The 23576-nt window shown below is 39.1% G+C and overlaps 2 protein-coding genes across 5 annotated transcripts; one reads left to right on the top strand and one right to left on the bottom strand.

Annotated features, from left to right (window-relative positions):
• Positions 1-80: 80 nt before the first annotated feature.
• Positions 81-23087, bottom strand: METTL9 (methyltransferase 9, His-X-His N1(pi)-histidine). 3 transcript variants are annotated; one of them, XM_083800394.1, is made up of 7 exons: positions 22914-23087; positions 22683-22802; positions 20695-20783; positions 15166-15356; positions 12719-12928; positions 11493-11677; positions 81-814 (listed from the first exon to the last, which is right to left on the bottom strand). In XM_083800394.1, the coding sequence occupies exons 3-7, from the start codon at positions 20755-20757 to the stop codon at positions 609-611; spliced, it is 855 nt and encodes a 284-aa protein (XP_083656520.1). In that variant the 5' UTR covers positions 20758-20783; positions 22683-22802; positions 22914-23087; the 3' UTR covers positions 81-608. The 3 variants fall into 3 exon arrangements, with proteins under 3 accessions (XP_083656520.1, XP_083656518.1, XP_083656519.1); XM_083800392.1 differs by lacking the exons at positions 20695-20783; positions 22683-22802; positions 22914-23087 and adding an exon at positions 19627-20018; XM_083800393.1 differs by lacking the exons at positions 20695-20783; positions 22683-22802; positions 22914-23087 and adding an exon at positions 19627-20011 and having other exon boundaries at positions 81-811.
• Positions 998-8270, top strand: IGSF6 (immunoglobulin superfamily member 6). Of its 2 annotated transcripts, none has more exons than XM_083800400.1 (6): positions 998-1749; positions 3110-3460; positions 4336-4433; positions 5552-5608; positions 6266-6324; positions 7928-8270. In XM_083800400.1, the coding sequence occupies exons 1-6, from the start codon at positions 1683-1685 to the stop codon at positions 8001-8003; spliced, it is 708 nt and encodes a 235-aa protein (XP_083656526.1). In that variant the 5' UTR covers positions 998-1682; the 3' UTR covers positions 8004-8270. The 2 variants fall into 2 exon arrangements, with proteins under 2 accessions (XP_083656526.1, XP_083656527.1); XM_083800401.1 differs by having other exon boundaries at positions 1001-1749; positions 6266-6349.
• Positions 23088-23576: the final 489 nt, after the last annotated feature.

Here is a 23576-nt window from a genome sequence, read left to right on the forward strand (position 1 = left end):
AATTCTTAACACAAAGAGCAGCTGCTGCGGACAAGCGTGGCTATGGTTACAAAAATGAACACAAAAGTTAATGCAAAAAGTCATCTCAAAAAAGTTTATTAGCATGAATAAAAACATGAAGAATGACAGTAAGAGAGAAAGTAACTTAGCATGGAAGAATATCCATTTCAACAGTTTATAATCAACAAGGTTTGAACTGAATGGATAACTTTATTGCCAGATTTCAGTTGATTTCTTTAACAACAATTCACATTGTATCAGTTTCCTCATTATCAGGACTATTGCTTTTGTTTGGATCTGATCCCTGTTGCAGGTAAGTGTAAAAAAAGTATCCCCCATTACTGCCGGACTGCAGAATGCATTGTTGGTTTAAGAGCTGGTTAAAAACAAAGATTCTCAACTGAAGAATCTGTTTAATAAAACAAAACCCTTTTTTTTCCTAAATACTACAAAGAAATACATTAGTATTTTGGCCTTTAAAATTCTTACATGGTATTTATTTAGCACGGCAATACCCCAAATTCCCTCCCTTTACGTAACGGTAAATCAAAACTCTCTTTCAGAGGCTGCTTCTTGGGACTGATTCTGGAGATTTACTTCATATACACTTACACTGGCTTCAGGACAAAGACAGCATCATCTAGTACATAGTAGTCATTATACATATCACCTTCACAAAGGTATGGCAGTCTCGTGAAAGCCTCTATGGCAAAACCAGCTTTACTGAAAACTTCTGGCAGGCTATTAACCTGTTCTTCCCAAGTATGCCCTTTGATTTCCAAAACTTCTGAGGGCTTTTCCCACTTGCCACCTACTGAGAAAAGAAAAGAGTTTTGTTTCAGTTATAAAACAGACTTTTTTTTAAAAACAAATTATATTATACATTATATTCCATTCCACTCCAAATATGAGGTTGACAAGCCATTTGTAGAATTGTTGATAGATCATTTTTTTTCCCCCAAGTTCCCCCCCCCCCCCCCCCCCCCCCCAAGAGTTCAGAAGAGGCTCCTTCTTAAGGTTATCTTTGGCTACATTTTTAACTAGCAGCTCCAAAACTGGCTGAAAAGTACCTTCCTTTATTGAGGCTGGTGTTCAGCAGACATGGACGGACAGACAGACAATTTAATGAAGATGTTTTTCAGCATTATAATTTTTTTCTTTATGCCTACTGTCTGGCCAAAGATGGCTTCAGGATAGTTACAGTAAATAGAGACAGCAAGTTGAAAATTATCATTTGCTGTTATTTTTTTTTTTTTGCTAGGAAACCACCATGCTGGTTAGATAAGGGATGACTACAGAATCTGTTGCTGTCACAGCCACTTACTAGCTGATACACTAAAGACAGTTTAAGGCCAGATAAAATTACAAAGCTGAACGTATGCATTACATCAGGAAACGTGTTGTCATTTGTTATATCTAAAAAAGCAACCTGAAGGACCACACGCACAACTCCCAAGTTTAAAAGTAAAAAGTGTTCACCCACTTTCAAAGTAATGCCATCCACAAACAATAGAAATGTTTTCTGGTTTGGTCTGTACCTTTAACAAGTTTACCAAATACAATAGTAAAAGCCCTTCTCAACAGGAAGCTCTAAATCGCGTGATACAGAGCATTCCGCAACTCCAAAAATTTCATAAGTTCCTCTTCCTTCAAGCAGAATCATTTCCAGAGAGATACAAGAAATGGCATCTTTCAACAACTTCCAGAAAATGCTAATGCTGGCGTTCAACTGGATTCTGTACAGTGCTGGTAAGACATCTTTTAAACTTCTTGTATTTTCTCATCTAATAGAAATTACAGGATTGAATATGTTGTGGTTATGATCTGCAACACAGCTGTAAGTGTAGTAAAAAGTTTTGCTGAGAATTGAGCTGATTTCTGCTGTCTTCAGGCAACTTCCAAATGAAATGACTTAGCAAATGCTTTTTATTCCGTAATTCTGAAATGTAATCTATGATTTCTGGGTGAAACCCTACCGCACTCTCCTGTAAAGAGTGCTCCAGGAGCAACAGCATGGTTTCAGTGCAGCTGTGCTTGTTTGGAAGGAAGGTTTACAAAGTCCAGCAGACAATATCTGTATGAACTGAAGCTATGATGTTCTGCTCTGCAAGGTCAACCAGAGCACTAGAGTTAGCTGGAAAGGAGAAGGCAATCAACTGCAGGAGCACAACCTACTGCCTTTCACACTTACACTACCTTACACTAGTAGAGCCTTTGGGTTGTTGTAGCTGCTATGGAATGGCTCTGATGTTCACCCAATGGAGAAATAGAATTTAACTTTATTCCCATAGAAGTCACAGACACTGAATCTGCTTGGATTTGGTCTATAAAATATTTGGTGAGAAAAACGATAAAGGGACAGCATTGACTCTCTGCAGTAGACAGGCTTATCAATTGTGTATCAGCAATAGATTAACACAGATTTCAGTTTATTTTTATTCTAACTTTGTACTTTCTAGAAAGCAGGAAAGGATGCTGGTAAGCTACTACATTCATTTTCACTGCATAATCCTCATTCTATTGTTTAAATAACTAAGCAATGTGCATAAAACTAGACACATCAAAAGTATCTAAATTATAGATTTCAGTAAGGACTTTAAAACATAAAATAAATCTCCCAGACCAGTCATATTAAACATTTCAGTTCCTTAATTAAAATTCTCTTCCCGGATTGAACTTCCTGTTTTCTCTACGCACATTTTTAAATGTCAGAACTAACAAGCAACATTGTTATCCTTAGAAACCCAGAGTCAGTATGTACCACGAAGTGAAGGCATATCCAGGATCTATTATGAATTCTAATCAATGTCATGAAATTGCTAAGTTTTAAATGTCTCCATTTACGACACTTCCACCACCTGCAATCAGGCTGCCTCAGTTTACTCCCACATCAGGAAGAGTAGAGGAGAAACAAACCTTTGGAGAGACATACCACTGAACATCTAGATTTATGTCACCCACCTTGTCCATCCATCTTAAAAAAATCAAAGTTTGAAAAACATTTTTCCCCTTTCCACCTACCTTTTCTAGCATGAACCATAAGCATCTTATTTTCTTTCTAGATTATGCCTTGCTTATCTAACTACCCCTCATTGTTTATTCTCAACAGGTGCAGCAGATACATGCCAAGTCACTGTAAGACAACCCAGATATCAGGAAGCTGAATATTCCACCCAAACAGTGTCCCTACCGTGTGCTTTCTCTGCCTCTGAATGCTCCCTGTCCAAGCCTCAAGTTCTATGGTTTCGGTTTTTTACTAACAAGCACGAGGATTTGTGCACTCCTAAATGCACAAATGATCAGAAGTTCAAAGTACAAATATCAGAAAATAGCATTGCACTTCAGATCAATGATCTGTCTGTAAATGACAATGCTGTTTATTTTTGTGGAATAGCATTTTCAGATTCAAGTTCACCCCATTCTAAGCGAACAGGAAATGGAACCGTTCTAACAAAAAGAGGTCAGTCGATTATTCATCCTTAATGAATCATAAAATAAAATTCTTTCCCAAATACTATTATACTCTCAAAAGTGGCATTTAAGATTGAAATACCAACAAAGCAGTTAGGAGTAGTATGAGTTTCTTAAACTGTTAATTGTAAAACTATGGAGGGATTCTACAAATAACCATCTTAATGGCATCTGCTGGTTAGACTGCTCCATCATTACTCTAGTATTCTAGAGCAGAAAAATGTTGTACTCTGTACTATCTAACCATACTCTACATCCCCTTATACAGACCTTAATGGCTGTCAGAAAGGAAGTATCAACAGAAAACGAGAAGCAGAGAAACTGTCGTTTAGTAGAAATATGCTCAACAGAGCACAGGGTTTCAGAACTGGGGATTCACTGGTCCAACTCGAGCAAAATGTTTTAGTTCTGTATTTCTGTACTGTTTGCCTTCTAACTAAAATATGATGAGGCTACATTAATTGCATTTCAGTTTTACATGGCTAAAATAGAAAAAAATAGGGAAAATAATAATCCGGCTATATTAATTCCTTCCCCTGTCTAACTGTATTTCTGAAAACAAAAGCCTGTAAGCTTTATTCAGATATTCCTTTATTAGAGCAGAAAACTGGACTCTATTCTCCATCTATCCCTCAATGGGATCGTAATCAAAAATAACAAGTCTTCATTGCCCTTACAAACGTTCAGAGAAACAAAAGTGATCTTGCTAGGGAACTCAGACTGAAAATAAATCAAAAAATAATGATGCGTGTGAAGTTTTTTAATTCCTCAAAGGAAGGGGGCTGAAATGCAGAGTCTTAAGGAAATTACATAAATCAGGAGAACCGTCCGTTATTCTAATACTTACTCTTACTTAATGACCAGAGAGGCATAGCACTGAAGAATTTAACTGCATGATCATCATCTCAACCTTACTACTTCTATACTGCACTATTGTATGCACAATCCTTATAGTCTACAAGGTAGGTTCAAACTGATTTTGTTCGTTATTTAACTTATTTTTGTTCATTATTTACCTTAGCAGTCTTAGCATCTCCATAAAGAGAATAAAAGACATTCCTAGTTTCCATAACTTTTACAGTTAAGTTCTAAAAAGGTGCTCGGTTGAAGTTCATATGCTGCACACATCTGCGAACCCATACCTGTACTCTAAATAGCAACCACATTTTAAGTAAATTGTCTAAAATAACAGTATTATAAAACTAAAATTACACCAAGTGTATTAATCAGCAGGTTGGAGACTCTATCTACAGTCAAGGCACACTCAAACAGCAAAGTTACAAATTACCATTGCAAGTCATAAACTTTGTGAATTAGCTTCCATTAAAAGTAAAAATTTAAATTTAATGTCCAAATATTTGTGAGCTGCGAAGTTACTGCAATCTGACTTTGCTTGTACGATGAAATTGTATTCATATACTGTACATGTACAGAAGATAGTGGTAAAAAAAATTTAAATGTATCAGAGACTTGCCGGAAGTTTTATGGATATAGGAAACAAACACAATAGAATGCATACAGTTAAAATTATATCAATACCAGATACTTAGTTTTTCTAGAATAAAACTGAATTTAGTTAAAAACAAACACCCAAAGCTGCAACTGGAATCTTTAAATAATTACTTTGACATGAGAATAAGGACTTCCCAGTCCTGTGTGGTATGACATGGTAAATGGCTCTTTGCTGCAGTGATGGCTGTTTACATATAAAGACAGGACACTCATTTTTGATGTTGTTTTGTTTTCTTAAAACTACCTGAAGTCATATAGTGGAAAGAATTAATCATGCCTTTTCTCAGGAGAAAACCTGGTATCCATGATGTAAATTGGTTTATTTTTGACAACTAGGTAGCTTCAAGCAAGTTCCATTGTACTCAAAGCAAAGATATGTGAAACATTTACTACCAGAAGATGAAAAAGGCCTTAAATGCCTGATTTTTTTTCCAATGGTATAAGCTGATCTAATATCTACTTATCTACAGACTGTTTTCCACTGTAACAGGGCACCACTCAACTATTCTGCTACTTTAGCTGTTGCTATATCATTTTATGTTTCAATCTTTTTTTTCCTTCCTCCTAGTTAAAACCAAAGCTGCTAAGTAAAAGTGGAAATGAAGACCAGAGAACAGAGAACTGTGTATGTTATCACTTTGCTTTATCTGTGATTCTGAGCCTTTTTTTTTTTTTTAAGTACATATCTGATATAAATTTTGTGATTAATTGATGACTCAGTTAAAGGGACATATACAGCTGTTAAGGCTTCACTTCAGATTTGTACAGAGCTGGTTAATGATTTTACATTTACCTAATGTTTAACTAATTAGTTAATTTGTAACTATCTGGATACAGGATAAAGTCAAATCTACCTAAGGATCATCCTTTACACGCAGCTTCCTTAGGTTTTGCTTGCAAGAAAATTTTGTTTGAACTCCTTTTTAAAATAAGTTTTCAATATTGATTTTTTTATTTATTCAAATAGTGCATTCAGGTAAACCCCTAGTTTAAAAGCCTATTTAGACCATTTATTGCCATGATTCCTTAAATTAAAGAAAAAAATCCATAGTATTTAAATATCTATTAAAGAAGGTATATATGTTAAGAGATGTAATATTAATGCAATTTAAACCCTTCTTGACTGACTAACTATATGGTCCTAAAGCGTTATTCGGTAATTTTTCCAAACACATACACAAGCAAAAAAAAATAAATCAGAATTACAAAAAGATGCTAGAAAATGATGCTTCTCCCAACCTCAAACATAATACTAAGCTAAAATATTTTACATAATTTGCAGAAAATCACTAGCGGACGAAAAATTTTTCAAGCAATTGCCCAAGAACTTCAAAAGCAGAGGTACGCTGAGCACTCCCGACAGCCTGTAAGTTTCTACTGGTATGGGGAATAAAAAGTGGGAGAAGAGAGGAATTAACAGTTTTTAAGAATTTACCATTTCTGTTTCCTCTGGAACTAAATTTTTTTCTTATTTAAAGTTGATTAAGGTCTCAAAAAAAAAAAAAAAGGTATTCTGCGCAGTAGTCAAAGATTCTACATGATCAAGAAGAGATCAAGACAATTTACAGGAACATTTTTCCTGGGACAGATACACACCTTCACATTATGCAGAAACACACACATGATCTGTAATGTAAGAGCACAGATTATGATATTCCCATATATGCAGTGTCTGCATGTGCAGAAAACTGACAGCTGAGTTCAGATTCAGTACTAAATCAAAAAAAAGGCTTCCATTTCCTAAGCCATCCAACATTTAATTCCAATATGGCTAGAACCAGGACACATATGTTGTCTGGGAATAAAAATTCTTTTCCTCCCAGATGGACACAAAGTTTCATGTCACGAAAGGCCTACAATACCAGGGCTCAAGTTAGGCATCCTTTCTGGGGAAAAATAAAATACAAAACTGTCTTGCTTTAGATCAGAGATGCTGGTGATGCCAGTAAGTTATATGCTATTACATATATATACACAACCAAATATGAGTGTATATACACACTGCGCTTTTCATATACCTTTAAAAATGTGTATGTACACTTCATGAAGCCCCTTTAAGTTTGTATTTTGCCAAGAAGAGGTTTCAGCAAGTTGTTCTGGACTGTGTGATAAAACACACAAACCCATTAGAGCTCATTCGTGAAAATATTTCAATGGCAGTTCCTCTTGTTCCCTTAGTCCAGAAGGGTAAGATGACAGAAGCAAAACAAAACAGTTTGAGCAAACTCTACAACATTCTTACAGATATTTCCCCACACACTTAAACTTCTGTAGCCTAAGTATTCAACACACTGGATAAAACCACACAGCTTATTTCATCATTCCAACCTTAGGCCAGTAATCTTGAATAACTATATGACAGTAATTTTGCATATGCCAGGTAAGTTACAGAAAATTTTAGAAATCACATGTATTTGCAAGCAATGAAAACAGCTTCAAAATCATCCTTCAAAAAAATCTGTTTCTCTAGAGAAACATTAAAAATTCTTTCACATTCTAAGCTTATGCTGCACTATTTCAGAGATGTGATGAGAAAGAAGAAGAAACAGAATACAAAGTCAAACACTCCTCCTCTAAACATTTTTAGTTTATTCACCTCTGTATTGCCAAATGATTTCCTCTGTAATTATCCCTTTAAAGACTTCAAGTCCCTGCTGACCTGGTCCTTGGTTTAAGTGTCAGATAAAAACATAGTGAAAATAACAAGCATGTTTTACTGCCTCTGTGCTCTTTGAAGATTAGGAGAAGCCAAAAGGAAAAGAAACATGTTTACAATCCTGCAGGTACCACACAGACAAATGCAATTAGATAAGTAGGGAGGGAAGGAGTTTACTGAAACAATAAAGAGATGGAATTTGCCTCAAAAAAAGTTTTGCCTTTCAAAACAATAACAATAAACATTTGCATCAGTGAGTAAACGCTTCCACATTTCTTTTTCCCGTAGGATCACCTGGAAGATGACACTGTTTACCAGAACAGATGAGTATGTGCTGCATTTCCAATTCGTTGGACATTTTTAGTGTAACCAAAGAGGCAGATGAAGAAGTTAAGCTTCTTCACAGACTTACCTTGCTTTAAAAAGAAAGGAGAAAACCTTACAGGGCAGTGATCTTCATAGTGTTTTCTAAACAGACAATGTTCAATGCACATGATTTTGATGACCTATGTTACACTTTATTTCCCATTCAGCATGAATTTACATGTATTTCTTGTATGCAAATTGAAACACTTGTGTAAGATGTACATTAATCAACACCATTAGAAAATAAACTAATTTCATGGTGAAATTCTGTTTTCAGTCATGTTAGTTATAATGGATACATAGATCAATAGTTACGGAGTCTTACAGTAGCTTAAACAGCAAAACATACATGTTCTGTGGATAGGCAAGCAGAAAAACAGATTATATAAATGCACGTACTATCATTGTAAAGTTCATTTGGGTTGGGAACTTCGTCCTAGCTTACTGAGGAAAGCAAAGTGGTGGTCATGAAAAGGTTGCTCCTGTAACTTCAAAATTCAACTGCTAGACAGACAACCCCCTTTCTTCCAATCCTACCATCCAAAGTCAGGGTTACTTGTAGCACCAATCTTTGCTTCTGTGTGCCTGTTCCAAACAGATACAGGCATGAAGACAGAGAATACTGAGTATACTGAGAAGTTACTACCTAGCCAATCTACAAATCAGCACTTTCAGAAGAGACCTGTTGGTATCAGGCATTCTCCTTGCTAAGGAACAGTTACATCTTTTGTCATCCTTTAAATAAAGCAAGGCTTTGTTTAGCAACTGAAGCCACATTTTGCACTTCAGTGACATGAGAACTGAAAAAAATCAGACAAAGTAAGTACTAGATGGACCCTGTTTCCAGCTCAATTTAGTACTAAATACTTCAGGAAGATGAAAAATGCACCTTTCCTCTTCTTATCCATGTTAATCAATCATAGAAACATTAATTTGTTCAAAAAGAAAATGTCACAACCCAGGCTGATTATCTAATATTGCCTTCATATATATATACACGCACAGACACACACACTGTCTATATTAGGAAATATAAAACATTTTATGATCACCCTATGGGACACCCACCAAAACCAAAGTTAGACTATTCACACAATAACATTTTATTATGACACCATACGATTCGTATGGCTTGACAAATTTAGAAATGCACAGGAAGTGCATTTACTTGTTGTTCTATAGATTGAAAACAAAACTCCTCTGGAGAGCTTAATTTGTGATTAAGCTACTTTGGACTCTAGGTGTCACTGTAATTCCAGAAACAGAAAGCACAGAAACAAATTATACCTCCTACTCCACCTTGCTTTGTTCTCTTAGAGCAGGCTTTATACTGTTCACACTGAGGGTTTCTCCAATTACCTTCACATTAAGTGTAATAACCCAAATATCTTTTTTTGACTGAAATTTATCTTTAGGTCTCCAGTTCTAAAAACTGATCTATACACTGATCAAACACCTTACCTGCCTAATCCCTTCTCCATTTATTCCCCCCTCTAAAATTCACAAGTTTCACCTGGCAGGTCCAGACTTTTTAATTAGCTGATAGTAAGGAGTTATAAGACAGTCTGGCAGCTCACTATTTCTTTAGACTATAGCTGAAAAGATCTTAAGCAGGAAAGCTTTAGTGGAATGACACTAACTTGTGCATGAGGTAACTCGCATTGTCTAGAGATGTTTATATGGGCCCATATCAGTGGTAAAGTATCTGTGGTCAGTGCTAAACAGGCAAACGGAGTATGTTTAAAGTTTCAGTAGATATTTGCTAACTGGAACAGCCTCAACTGATAAAAGCATACTAAAGCTACTCTGTCATACTCTGCAGATCAGAAAAAAAAAAGAACATCACTGTGCTAGCTGAGACTTACAAAAAGCAAAGGAAACAAAGCTGTCTTAAAGAAAGTGACTAATCGTTTACAAGTCGCCAGCACAAACTAGAGTCTGACTTTGGTTTACAAGAAGTCTTAGTCATTCCTACTTGTTGGAAGCTGAAATCTGTTCTGAATTCAACCAAAGGACAGGTTTCCATTCCCCAGGGATTTTTAAATTTAATATCCTATTCTTTTCCCAGTAGGCAGTTAGTGATACATATAAATGGACCCGAAGTAGTTTTTTCTTCCTTAATTTCCCCACCTCCTGTTGAGTGAGGAAGTTGCATGTGGCCTATCACATGGTTACCGAACAACACGTAGAAAAGTAGATGCGGTGTGCAACAGTGATTGCAAAACACCATGGCACACAGCTTTGAAGTCACGCAAATGAAACAAACACCCAGATCACTTCTCAATTTCTGCTTCTAATATGCTGATGAAAGTCAAGCAAGACATGGCTGTTATACGGAATTTTAAAGAAAGGAAATCAAATTGTTCCACGTTACAGCAACAGGACGTTGTAACCAAATGTGCTTGAAAATACCATACAGGTGCCTAAGTCAACCCTCCGTCTCATGTAAGACATACTATTTAGAATATCTACAAAATTATATGCTCAAGTACTGTATTTTAAGGAATTCTTCAACTGACACCACTCATTTTTACACTTAAAACTCTTTTTGCAGTGTCCTCCCCTCCCTCCCCCCAAAATACTACTGACATATAAAAAGAGAAAAATAGTTTCATTTTGATTGCATTTACAATTTCCAGAATGTGAAGGTTATTAGTTCTGTATTTTCTGTGCACACATGCCTTTCCATTGAAAAGTCAAGGAGAGGCAGCATCCAAAGAATGACTGATGAACACCAGCCTTCTACAACTCAAATCACCTTTAGGGTGCCTCAGTCTGAACCCCCACAATCACAGGCATCTAAAGAAGTTTTTAGTCTCTTTTGAGGTTTAGTCACAAGGAAAGATTTCATTTGAAAAGTCTCTCATGTATTTCTTTAAAATGCAACTACAGGAAATAAAGGAATTTTATCACTTAGTTTTACTTTTTATTCCAGTTACTAATAAAGTATTAATAATGGTTGGTATTTTGTATTAGTAGGGGTCTATATTTTATTCTGAGAGCTCATATTGGACAGCGAACATTATCATCCTATGAATTTTTAGGTGTAGTTCATCTGGAACACTTGAAACAAATTGAGCTAAGCTGCTCCATTCAGTATTACAGACAGTTCTGATGGATTTGTTCAATGGTCGCTAAAGACAACTGGGGTTACCTATATGAAGGCAGCAGAGGGCCCTAATCAGAGATCAGTTTTCCCATGTTGCTCCAACACAGCTCAAATGTGGCAACCTGCAGAACAGGATATGTAACTTCAATATCTGAGCTTTTTGTTGGTGCCAATAATGTATGTTGGGGAATTAAGAAAACATCTTACCTCGTGTGGCCTATTTACCTATGATTTCATACTTCTGAACATGCACCCTAGAAGCTATTTGTAAGAGTCATTTACACACGTCAATTATTTACTAAAACATTTAATTCAGGATACTACAACCTACAAAAGCTTTCTTTATTTGCGTGAATAGCTATTAATCTGTGTACTTACCATTTTCCACATACGGGTGAAATGGCAGAACTAATGCTAGAATGACTCTGCCTCTAGTTGGCTCCAGTACACTCCTAATATCTTTTAATACAGTCAGTGGCTGATCACAACGATCCAGCAAATTCAAACAGCTGATAACATCATACTGAAATCCTGTGTTCTGCCATTCATTTATACCAAGCACCCTACAAACAGAGAGAGAGAGATACAGAGCTGAGTTCTGAGAGACCCACCAAGGATAAAAATTCCCTACGGATGTGTTCATAGTGCAGGTAAGGTCAGCCAACTAGGCAATGAGGAAAAGCAGACGTGGTCTTTCTAGTCTCCTGGAAAAGAAAAACAATGGGCATGGCTATATATTCATCCACACCTTTATATTGCCTTATAAACTTCAGGCAATAAAGGACAAAAAAAAGCGCAGGTATTATAAAAGCGTGATGTCCTAGAATAAAAGTGAATATACAGCAAGGAAAAACGAAGCTGAAATATGATTAATGGCTTGCAGCATTTTATCCACTCTGATTTATCTGTGTGCAAACCCAGTTGCTGTTAGTTTTCCATTCAAGGACATGTGAAGAAAAGACATCTACAGCTCCTTCATTCTTTGGGTTGCAGTCTAGGGACACGGTGCCCCAAATACTAGCCATTACTCAACAAGACTGAAAGAACCTCCAGGAGCTGTGACTGGTGTACAACAACGTTCTGAAAGTGCTGAGGTTTTTATTACTAAATATTCTTCAGTCTTAACAGCAGCAGCTAAACGTAACTAGAATAAAAGATTCTTTACACAGTAATCCATGAGCACTCCTTTCCTAGTCATTAGAGATACCTGAATAATCTGCATCTATTATCAAGATTTGGCTTGCTTTCTTTGCAGTCGCTTTCCTTCCTCTTGCAATTTTGTACTGTTCGTTCATCAGTATCTGAATTTTGTCTTCTTAACTGTCTTGAATAAAGCAGTTTAAGCAAACTATGAAGAAAGACTTCAACACAGTTGTTGCCAATTCTGTCTTAACTGGTAACAGGAAACATCAGCATAGCAAAAGTCCTGATAACAAGGAATATCAGATGTGTTCGCTCTCCCTGTTTTGTACAGGTCAGCTCTTTCCATAATGATCAAACATGAGAAGAATTGACTGAAAACACTGAACATTCATAAAATATTACAAAGATGATTTTGCTGTAATGTCTGAAATACACAATGTAGGAAGTATTCAGTACAATACCTGTATTTCTTCTTCTGAAGCTGCCATATCATAGTTTCAGACAACTCTGTGGCATAGATTTCTTCAAAGTGAGGACTCATGACTTTAGTAACCTCTCCATCCCCAGCCCCTAAATCGAGAAGTCTGTGGGATTTCCATTCTGGATTTATTTTAAGCAGTCTTTGAAATTGTTCTGGGGAAAACACAAACATTGAGCCCCTTCCCAGCAGCCTGAAAGGTAAAGATGAGAAATGTCCAATTTCATACAAACTTTAACAAGGACAATGAAGTAATTTAGAATGTGCTTTGGCAGCAATCAGTCACACAAAACAGACAAGGTCGCTGCTCAGGTAAATTTTAAATCCAGTTCAACTTGCCCTCCACTTGTCAGAAATCCGTCACATAGCTACATGCAGTTATAGCGGCTAAGACTTCAGGAGGAATTTAATCAGGAAAGGAAGGGCTCGTTGGGTGCAGCGCAAGATGATCACACACACACAAAAGTGAGGAGGGGGGAGAGAAAGACAGAAAGAGAAAGGCTAAGCCTTATTTGTCAGGTTTGCAGATTTGAATCTCTCCCACCTACCTTAAAAAAAGGAAAAAAGGGAGAGAGCAGAGGAAATACAATGGCTGCAGACAGAAGTATGCACAAGAAATGAGGAATGGGATGTGGAAATAGGAGGGAAGCCAGGGAAGAGATTTAAAGAAAGAATGGGGGTAACACTGCTGGAGTGGCAAAAGAGACGACTTTTTAATTGTATGTTACAATGGCTTTTGCAGCTATCTGCAGATCCTTCTGCATTTAACACAAGAGCTGTCGAATAAAAAATAGACAACTCATTAAGGAATTGGGTAGAGGTGACAGCTGGATTCTTTACGGATCAAGTTAATGACATACCCGCCTGTAACTGTTTGAAGACTACACAGTGACAGATTTCAGCTGTCATAGCAGAAGATGAAAGCAGAACAAGAAGAGGAAGAAAGAACTGGTCAGTGACAGACTAGAGGTGGATAAAAAAAAAAATCATTTAAACCAACGTTGGATAGCAGGTTAAATTTAAAAAAATACAATCTACAGATTTCTTTTATGACCAAGGGGGAAAAAAGGTAAACAGAAAAAGCATGAAAGAATAAAAAATCTGAAAAAAATAAGAGGCCTAGGAAAGATCGGCTATTAAAAACAAAACCACCACCACCAAAAAGGACACACTATACAAAGTTATATAGAAGAAACTAAAGCAAGATATTAAATATATATAAAAAATAAACAGAATACAGCCAATTTAAGTACAACCCCTTTGCAGCACACTTGTGTCAGTCCATGCTGTCTAATTGGTTCGTGGCTATTATGCCTAACAGCACTACGAGGTGTAACTCAAAGCGCTGGAGAGCCTTTGAAAAAAAAAACAGGAAGAGAAAGGAAGATGAGGAGACCAAAAGAACCTTTACATAAAGCTACAAGCAACTAAAAACACCACAGGAAAGCTCACAAAGACATCTGGTTAGAAAATAAAGAGAAAGATTATTTTCCTAGCCTTAGCAGCCAGGCACTATCCTCAAACCAGACTGCATTGAAGTATGCAGCAGGTGCAGAGGTGGGGATGGCAGAGAAAAGAGGTAAATGTAACAGAACACATTATTCATAGAGTTAAAACTGGTAAACATGTGTCTCAATGAGCAAAAGAGAAGTAAGCAGAAAAAGCAATGACTTTTTGGGAAAACATACAAAAGCACCCGTGAACAGCTGAACTCCCCTGTAGCTGATGGCAGATGAGACCAATGCAATAACAGTAGGAGAATAATGTTTTATAACTTCTCTATTCCCACCTTATTATGTTTCATCAAACATGCCACATCAGAAGCTACCGTCCAGTATAGCTTACACACAAACCAGGGTGAAATTTAGTTTTAAAGAATAAGAGAAAGAAGATAGTTCCATTCCACATCAACGTTACAAAACACACCACTCAGCAACTTCTGCACCATGTAGCAGTCTGCCTAGTTTAGCAGCACACATGGACACAAACTTCAGATGTAATACAGAACTGACTGGACACAGCCCCCTTCTACAAGGACAATCACAACAGCACATGCTATAGGTATGGCAGTAGATAAAGAAAAGGGCAAGGGAGAAGAAAGACAGAGGGAAGAAGGACACATTATCTAACACAAAGAATACTCTCAAATTCTGAGTATTCTCTGGAATAAGACAAGTAATGGTTATAAAATACATGTAGAGTCCTCTGACTGTTATTAATTGCAAATACACCCTCTGCCCTGCTCATACTAGAAATGGCGTTAATTAGGAAGGTTTAAGTGGAGAGCAAAATGGGGCTTTGCAGATCTATTAGACTGGCAAAGGGAAAACTGTATACGTTTAACAAAACTGGCAGATCAAGGAATAGGGATGAACACCTGAAAAAAATTCAAAACGTATTTAGTTTACCCAAGATAGACTTTTCACTTACCCATTGATAGACGTTCTAGACATAAAGAGGCTAAAAATTGAGGACACAAAAGAGTGATAGAGCTGGATAAACAGCCAGCCTGATTTTTCAATGCTGTTGTTTAAGAAGATCTGTGTTCCTTGGTCAAGGTAACTCTGGACAAAAATAGGCTGAAGGGATTCAGACAACTGCTCTGTGTTGCAGACATACCACTAGAGAAAGAAACAAAGCATTATTAAAATGTTCAGCAGCAATATAAAAATAGAAGTAGTTAAAAAGAAACAGAACACACAGAAAACTAGTATCAATTTCCGTAAATATCAAAATTTAGTTTTCCCTACAGACTTTTGAACAGGCTTCAAGATTAATTTAACTTAGATTGGAACTATAATCAGTTGAGGACAGATGACTCACTAGAAGTAACACATTTTGTCTTACACATTACCCTGTACTTTGAAGAATTTTACAAAGCAACTTCCCTAGAAACCAAACACAAGTCCTCTAGGGAACACCACCACATGGGTAAAATAGTATGAATTCGGATAACCTTGTTTTATGTATTCCAACTCACTCTGAACCTGTCACATCCTCTGAAAAGAAATCAGGAAGTACATTTGCAATATTTTTCCAGGAAAATAGATAGATAGAAAATCCAATCTATACTTTAAACAGCTCTTCTGTCATGTATCACTGCCGGACTACATTTCTTCACTTACCAGTACCCAAAAAGCAGGTCCACAAGTCTTTCAAAACAATTTTGTCTAAGGAGCCTTCTCCCATCAACTCTACTAAAAAAGTAATCAGGTTCACACATCGAAGAAGTCATCAATATCAGCTGACGGACAGTTCTATACTTTTAGATTTGTAGAATATGAAGCCCAAGTTAAAATGGGCTCACGGTTCCTTTCACCTCATGCTACTTGGCAATAACCACTCCTATACAAACTACGCCAAATCTGAGACGCCAGCTGCTGTCCAGCTCATTCTGAGGAAAAGGATGCTTCTTCTTGCTATCAAATCTAGCTGGTAAAGTCATAAACAATGTCCTAATAGTCCACGTGTAAGGCACATCTAAACTTCTTTAACACCTAGCTTACATTATTTTAAATGCACGAGACTTGCGCAAAACAAAACAGACCTATAAAAATTCTGAAGTTTAGGACCCTCAAGCCCACCTTACACACCTACATCTCTAATGCTGCAGCTTTCTGGAATGCCAGCGTGGAGTATAAAATTAAAAAGGTTGTTCATTGCTATGTTGCAATGCCAAGCTAAAAAAAACATTCACTCAATATGCTGAAGTTACAAAAAAGTTTTAAACATTATTTTAATTGCTATTATTTTACATTCTCTCATACTCCTGCAGAGTTATTGACAGCCCTTCCCACATAATCTCTAAAGCCAATCTATATTCTAATATCAAGAATTATAGCCTATAGCTAATATTTACTACCATCCCCTCAGATCTTGCAGTGATGCTCCCAATCTGGCTGCAACTGTTCATGGTGCAGATAGAGTCACAAGTATCTTAGAAAGGTATGGAGAGTTTCAACAGAATCTCATAAAAATGCATGCAGGACAGCTAATGGTCAGCTGGGGCAAGCGTGCAAAATTAAGTGCCTAAATCTCTACAGTCATACTACGCAAAACACGCTTACATCCTGTTCTCTTCATGTTTGTTGCACCTTGTTGGGAGAGAACAAGGTTAAGGTCAGTTAACGCACATTTATAGTGCTCAGCAGCACAATGGGACTTCCAGTCACTACTGTAACATGAATAATAACGGTACAGGTTTCTTAGTCCAGTATCCTGCTGTGTCACAATACCAGTGCCAGCAAGCGGAGGGGAGCAGGCAGCTGCAAGAAGGCCATTACATGCTGGATTCATAAACAGGGGCTCCATCAAACAGTCTCTAAGTGGGAAGGTGTTTCAAGACCCTTCAGCAGAGGAGCAGACATACACCTTCATAAGTCTAGTTTGAAAACCGCTTTCACACTGGCCAAGTTTCCTGCAGAATCAGGCCCTCAGCAGTACTTTCAAGCATGCTTGCAGGTATCACAAGTGATCCTTTCCTCTAAAACCCAGAGTTTGAGAAACCCTGCACCACGTGCTGGAGCCTGGCACTGGGACCCCCAAGACTGCTGATTTACCCATTTGAGTCTTTTCTCACTGCAGCACAGTGCTAGTTGAATGAATCAGCATGGACCAGTGAGTCTCGAAAAGGATCCTTAGCAAACTGTTAAAAAGCACTAAAGCAGCAGCCAGCATACTTTGCCCATCTATCTCTAGAAACCAATTTCAAGAGCTGGCAGAAATGACCCATCCACAGAGCTGAGGAGCAGGCAGGGATGGGTGTCAGCTGCAGCAGTGATTTGGGAGGCTGCTGCCTAGCTACAGCAGGCACTTTTCAAGTGCCTCCTTGTGTTGCCATTTTCAATAGAGAAGAAAATGTATCCAAATATCAGAGCTGTGGTAAACATGGACTTTGACCCATAAGCAATACCGCTACACATTTGCTTTACTCGAGCTCATAAAACTTGGTTTTGCACTGAACCCTGTTACCTGCAGTTTCAGGGTCTGACCAAGGAAACCAGCTGCTGCCCTACAACTCCTGTCCTTAAGTCTTCCAAACATTGATGTATATTGACATAAAAGCATGGGCATAACAGCGACAACTGTGAGAAGAGAAGCTTATTTCCAGAAATTAGTCATTGTTTGCAGCCTTCCTCTAATTTCTTCTTTATGGTTAAGTTTGCCAATAAGCTTACTGGCTAAAACATGTGCAACTATCTATGTAACACCAGAGAATATTAGAAATGACAACAAACTGCAAGGAAAAAAACCACACCAGATAAAAACAATCCAATTTTCAAATAACAGAAGTGGTGAAAAACAGTTTTATTCTAGAACTAATTCCTCAAAGCAGAGATTACTTTTGTTTTTCCTCACATCCAATATATGAAGAGCTCTTTTCATGCCACTAGTTTTGTGACATAGTGCAACAGTAGAAAAGCTACAGCACTACGTAATCTGAAGAGAAATATTAGGATATATAATAAAAAATATTGACAACTCTCACCTAATATTAGTAAAAAGAAAAAAATTGTATCTAACTTATGCAAACTAACAAAATTAGTAAAACTGCAGAGTGCAAGTATCCAAGGCCTCCTCTTATAAACCTTACTTAAGAGTAATCTTACAAACTCAGTAACTGTCTTACTAAACTTACTAAATGATCGATATATTAGAATAAAAATCCAGACCCAATAAATTACAAGTGGAGACTATACTGCAGACAATTTACCTGTGAATGACAGTCATCTCCATAGCAATATTTTCTTGATTTACTTGTCTTTCTAGTGTAGTTTTTAACAACAGAAAAGATCTGCAAATTTAATTTGTTCAGCAGAAAGAAGTTTTTTCTGTAAATCTAAATTCTGTTTCTGTCATTCTACATATGCAGTGAATGATCCGAATGCGGACCGTATTCATTAAACCCCAGTAATACGGTCACCTGGTAGCAAGATTCTCAGTCAGCATCCACCCAGAGCACTAAAACAACTTCAGAAGTGGAAAACTTCTCCTCAGCTTGGAGGACTACAATGTATACTTTTTTTTTTTTCCTTTGTACAACAGTCCTCAAGTATTTATGCTATCTTCTTCATTAGCTTAGCTATGTATATTTTTCTTAGCATAAGTCAATACCTTTGTTTAGTACCGTAGAAGTTTCTACTAGCCCCTCTAAACTCCTGCCAGGTTTTCAGTAGCACAGATGCGAACACACGCAGTCGTATCCCCAAAGCACTGCACAGCACCTAACTGCTCCACAGAGCAATGATCCACGTACCTGTACTGCCCAAGTACAGCACTAACCTTTTAGAGCAGTTGTATCACATCGCAAACCCGTTTCTAGTCTACCACCTCCTACCATTCCAAGGCCTCCGTGAGCTCGGTAGTTTCCCAGCTGCTCACTTTTTGCAGCTGGTTCAGATTATTTTCCTCTAGACACACACCTATTAACCAAACATCCCCGTGCTTATAATCCCACCCAGACAACACCACCTGCAGACCTCGCTCAAGCACTGTTACTCACAGAGCTCGCCAGGACAGGAAGCAAAGCGAAGGTTTTAGCCCCCCAGGGGCAGTCTGACCCCCCAACTAGACGCGTTACCGCACTCGGGACACCGGGCCGGCCTCCCACCCCCGCTGTGGCTGGCACCGAGCGCTCACAGAGCGGCAGCCCGGCCTGCCCCCCCACACCCCCCCAGCGCTTCAGGCCGACCCCAACTTTCTCGCCGGGAGGCCCCGGCCGTCGCCTCTCTTTGTCTGGCTCAGGCGGGCGCTGCCCGGCCGGGGGCCCCCTCAGGGCGCCCTCAAACCGGGGGAACCGCGACTGCCCTGCCGGGCCCGGCCGGCCGTGGGGAGGGAAGGGAAGGGAAGGGAAGGGAAGGGAAGGGAAGAGGGCTACCTCAGGGGCCGTACCTGGTGGCTCTCCCTGGCGCCCGGGGCGGGCTGGCCGTGGCTGCCCATCACGTTGGCGTACAGAGACCTGGATAAAGGGCTCCTCAGGTACCTGGCAGGGCCAGACCACATCCTCCTCCTCAGCGCCCACAGGAACAGGGTGTAGCAGCACAGCCAGGCCAGCCACAGTCTCATGGGGGGGGGGGGGGGGCACGGCCGAGGAGTCACCCCCTCCCGCTGCTGCTGCTGCCGCCTCCCCTCCGCATGGCAGCGGCGGCGGCAGCCCGCGGCCCGCCGAGCTCGGCTCCCCGCTGCGGGCGGAACGCGCGGCGCGGGGGCGGCGGGGGGCGGCCGGGACGCTTTGGCTGCGACACGCCGGGGCCCGGCGCGGCCCCGCTCCCTCCCTCGCCCCGGCCAATCGCGGGCCGGGCGGGGCCGTGACGCGCGGCAGACCGGGCCCCGCCTCCCCCGGTACCGGCACGGCCCCGGCGCGCACGTGCCTGGCCCCGCCCCGGCCCGCCCTGGCACCCCGGGCTGCGCGTGCGCAGAGCGTGAGGTGCGCCTGAGGGGCGGTGGCGGGAAGGGGCTGAGGGGACGGGGCGGCGTCCTTCCCCCCCGGGCTGTCGTCCCGCCTTTGATCCCCCCGGCAGCTCTCCACCGCAGGTGTATGCAGTCACAAAGCAGAACAAAAGGCACAACTCCCTTTTCACCCTCCCTCCAAGCTCTCGTTTTCAGCTATAGCGTTTCATCAGAGCTGAAATGACAACATCGTGGGGCATCTTGGAAGCCGCCTGCTCCCCGTGTTCCTCTAAGGAGGTGTCTTTTAGAGGAATGACAAGGGGCTCGGTAACAACCTGGCAAGCGTGAGCTTTTCCAGGGAGGCTTCGATAGTGACTAAAAACACTGCTGAAGGCCTGCCTGACCATGCACTGCTGTGGTTGTTCAGATTGATGATACAGAGGACTCCTCTGAAATTAGTACCTTTCCTTACCCTGACTAAAGTTCAGAGTTTTGGGGATTAGTTCACAAAATTCAGAAATTCTTGGCTGCTACAACAGTAAATACTTAAAAATGGATGTGGTACTTCACCTCGACCTGTGTTGGGTTTCCACTCTCTTCAGGTTTTTCCTCCAGACAGACCCTTAAGGTCATCAATAGGCCTGGAGGTGGTGAGATTCCTGAAAAACACAAAATGCAGGCATCTTAAGATAAATTGGGTCTTTACAGAGTTTGCCCTTCAAAACTTCTATCTGCAGATGAAAGAGTACAGCTGTTTGAAAAGGAAGATTTGGCTTTAAGTCCTTGAGCATTGCATTTTTCTTGTAAATAACTATTTTGGAATGGCTCTGGCTCAGACTAAACCTTACTGCTAATGTAGAATTTCTGGAACATGTTTTAATAGTTTTTTTACAAAGCTTACACTCTTGGGTCTGTGACAAGAGCATGGGTCACTAAACAGAAGGTTCTTAGGTCTACAATCCACAATTATTGTCCTGAAGCTGTAGGATGTGCATGCAGAGGACAAAGACATTGCACAGGCAGCAGAACAAGAACTTGAGACTTGTGCATGGTATGTCTGTGTTCGGGAATGCACTGGGGTATAGTGGAAGCTAGTAGATCAGTAAGTGTCCTGAATGCAATACTCTACAGAGGAAGGATAGGCTGGAAAAACAATCCGTACTGAAGCATTTTAATCTGGGGTAGGTCAGTCTGTATAAAAATCTTGTGGCTTTTCACACAGGAGCATGTGCCCTTGCTAGAACAAAAGCTTTAGTTCCTCTGGGTTTGGGTTAGGTATTTTACCACTGTAATCACTTATGTTCTAATAAAAATGTTTATTTGTGGTAATAGAAAGACAGGAATACCATACCCAATTGGCACTGAAAGCAAATCTAGACAAAACCCATCTCATTAGTTGAAATTCCAGCTGAGTAAGGCATCAGGGCTACTATCTCTAGTCTCTCAAAAAATGTTTCTTAGCGACCACAGAACAGTTGATATTTTTCCTTTTGATCCAATTTGAATGGCTGGAGTCTAGCACCTTCATTTCCTGGTAAGAGTGATACTGGAAGCCAAACTACCAAGGCACCCTAGCTTCTACCTGGAAGATCTTCTGATTAAGCACTAATCAAATCCAACCTTACCTATCCTGAGAAATCAACAAAACCAGAGCAACAAAATATCACCAGAGGATTTTTCTGTTCAGTTCATTTTCACTAATGTTTAACCTCCTTGAGGAATGTTCTTGACATGAGCGCTTTAGACAGTTCTCCCTGGGAAGATTTTCTTTCTCCAGTAGTTAGATGGGCTAAGGCACTTTTCAGTCTATTTCTTTTTATTTGGTTTGGGATCAGGACTCTGCTTTCTATGTACGCTCTTGTTTGTAAAGACAGATTAGCTTATTTTTCCCGTGAGGAATAAAACAACTTTATAATCAAAATCCAAAAACGACAAAAGCTACATTTGCTGCTTTTTAAACAGACATCTGCTTGCAATGTGTAAACTAATAAATACAATTGGTTCAGGTTAATTACATGTTCTTCACAAGGCAATATATTTTATCACATGTGAAATGTAGGTAATGAATTGCATACTGAATAAGAAATATATTAGCTTTCATCTTTGCATTGTTAGTATACAACCTAGGTATGTTTTAATAAGGCATTTCAAAGTTCCTATCCAGTGTTACATTTGTCATTAATATTTTGCCGCAGTATTTGTATACTAAGCATATTTTTTTTCTGGACAGGCCATAAAGTATGCACTATTCATGCACATTTAGGTAATAATTTTAATATATTGTTATTTGCACATATGCTGGTGGAATTGTACCCTATATCAATTGGTGGGCATTCTCAGAAAACTATTTGTTATGTAAGTGTATGCATACATCATTCAAAGCAATTAGCATGCTTGGGGAGGATTTCTGGAAAAAAAAACAAACAAACTTATTTTCTACTTTCTCCTCAAATTTTTAGGTAGTATTTCTTCTTTCTCTTGGTGGAAAATTTATATCATCTATTTAATACTTAGTGCCCAGAAGGTCCAAAACATACTCAAAGGTTTTGAATACCTACCTAGAAAGGAGTATTTTAAAGACAGTCTGCATTTGCTTTGTGGTGATCACAAGGAGCCTTGTCTTCTGGAACAGGACACACAGCTACAGGACCGGCTGCACAGCCTCATGTATTCTAGGACTGTAATTTTCCCAATTAAGCACAGCAATTTAACAACTTTCCCTTCTATTACTATTAGTAGTAAGAAATCAACTACTAGAAAGAGGGTGTAAGATAAACAAATACAGATACCTGATCTAAAATCCTTTCTCCCAAAGGTAACCTAGGAATCCAGTTCCTCCACACATTCCTCTTGGTATCTTTGGGTCCTTCCAGCTCTTTAAGATTGGACACAACTGGACTCCACCAGTCTTGGTTGTACGTTCCTTTACAAAACCAGCTTGAATTCTTTCGATGGCGTGTATTACTGAGCTTTTTCCTGAGCTGGTGTAATACTGTAAAAAAAGAACTCATAAGTGTTTGTGGAGATGAAACATATCTTAACTGTTCCTTTCCCTTCCTGCTCGTCTTTCCTGACAGCAACCGTTAAGCTACACAACGGTATTCAAATGTAAACATCCTACTAGCCATGTCAACAGAGCGTATTCATGAATTACTGAGCAGTTCCAAAATCAGCACAGCAGGAGACTGAGAAGGTCATTTAGTACAAAATGAGGACAGAGGCAGGCCTGTAACCACCACAAAGTATAAATCTAATTTTTGCCTACTTAAATACTCTTCATCGTCATTTATTGCATCTGTTTTATCACTAACCACATATTATATTACTACGATATATAATTATACTAAATTTCTTACTATTAGATAATATTGTTTTAAATCTAGTAGACACTTATCTATTGATTTTCAATAAATAAAATTCATTCTGTGTATTAAGGTCCAAATTCTCAGAAT

This window comes from Anser anser (assembly GCF_964211835.1).
Source record: "Anser anser genome assembly, chromosome: 15".
NCBI classification, from domain to species: domain Eukaryota; kingdom Metazoa; phylum Chordata; class Aves; order Anseriformes; family Anatidae; genus Anser; species Anser anser.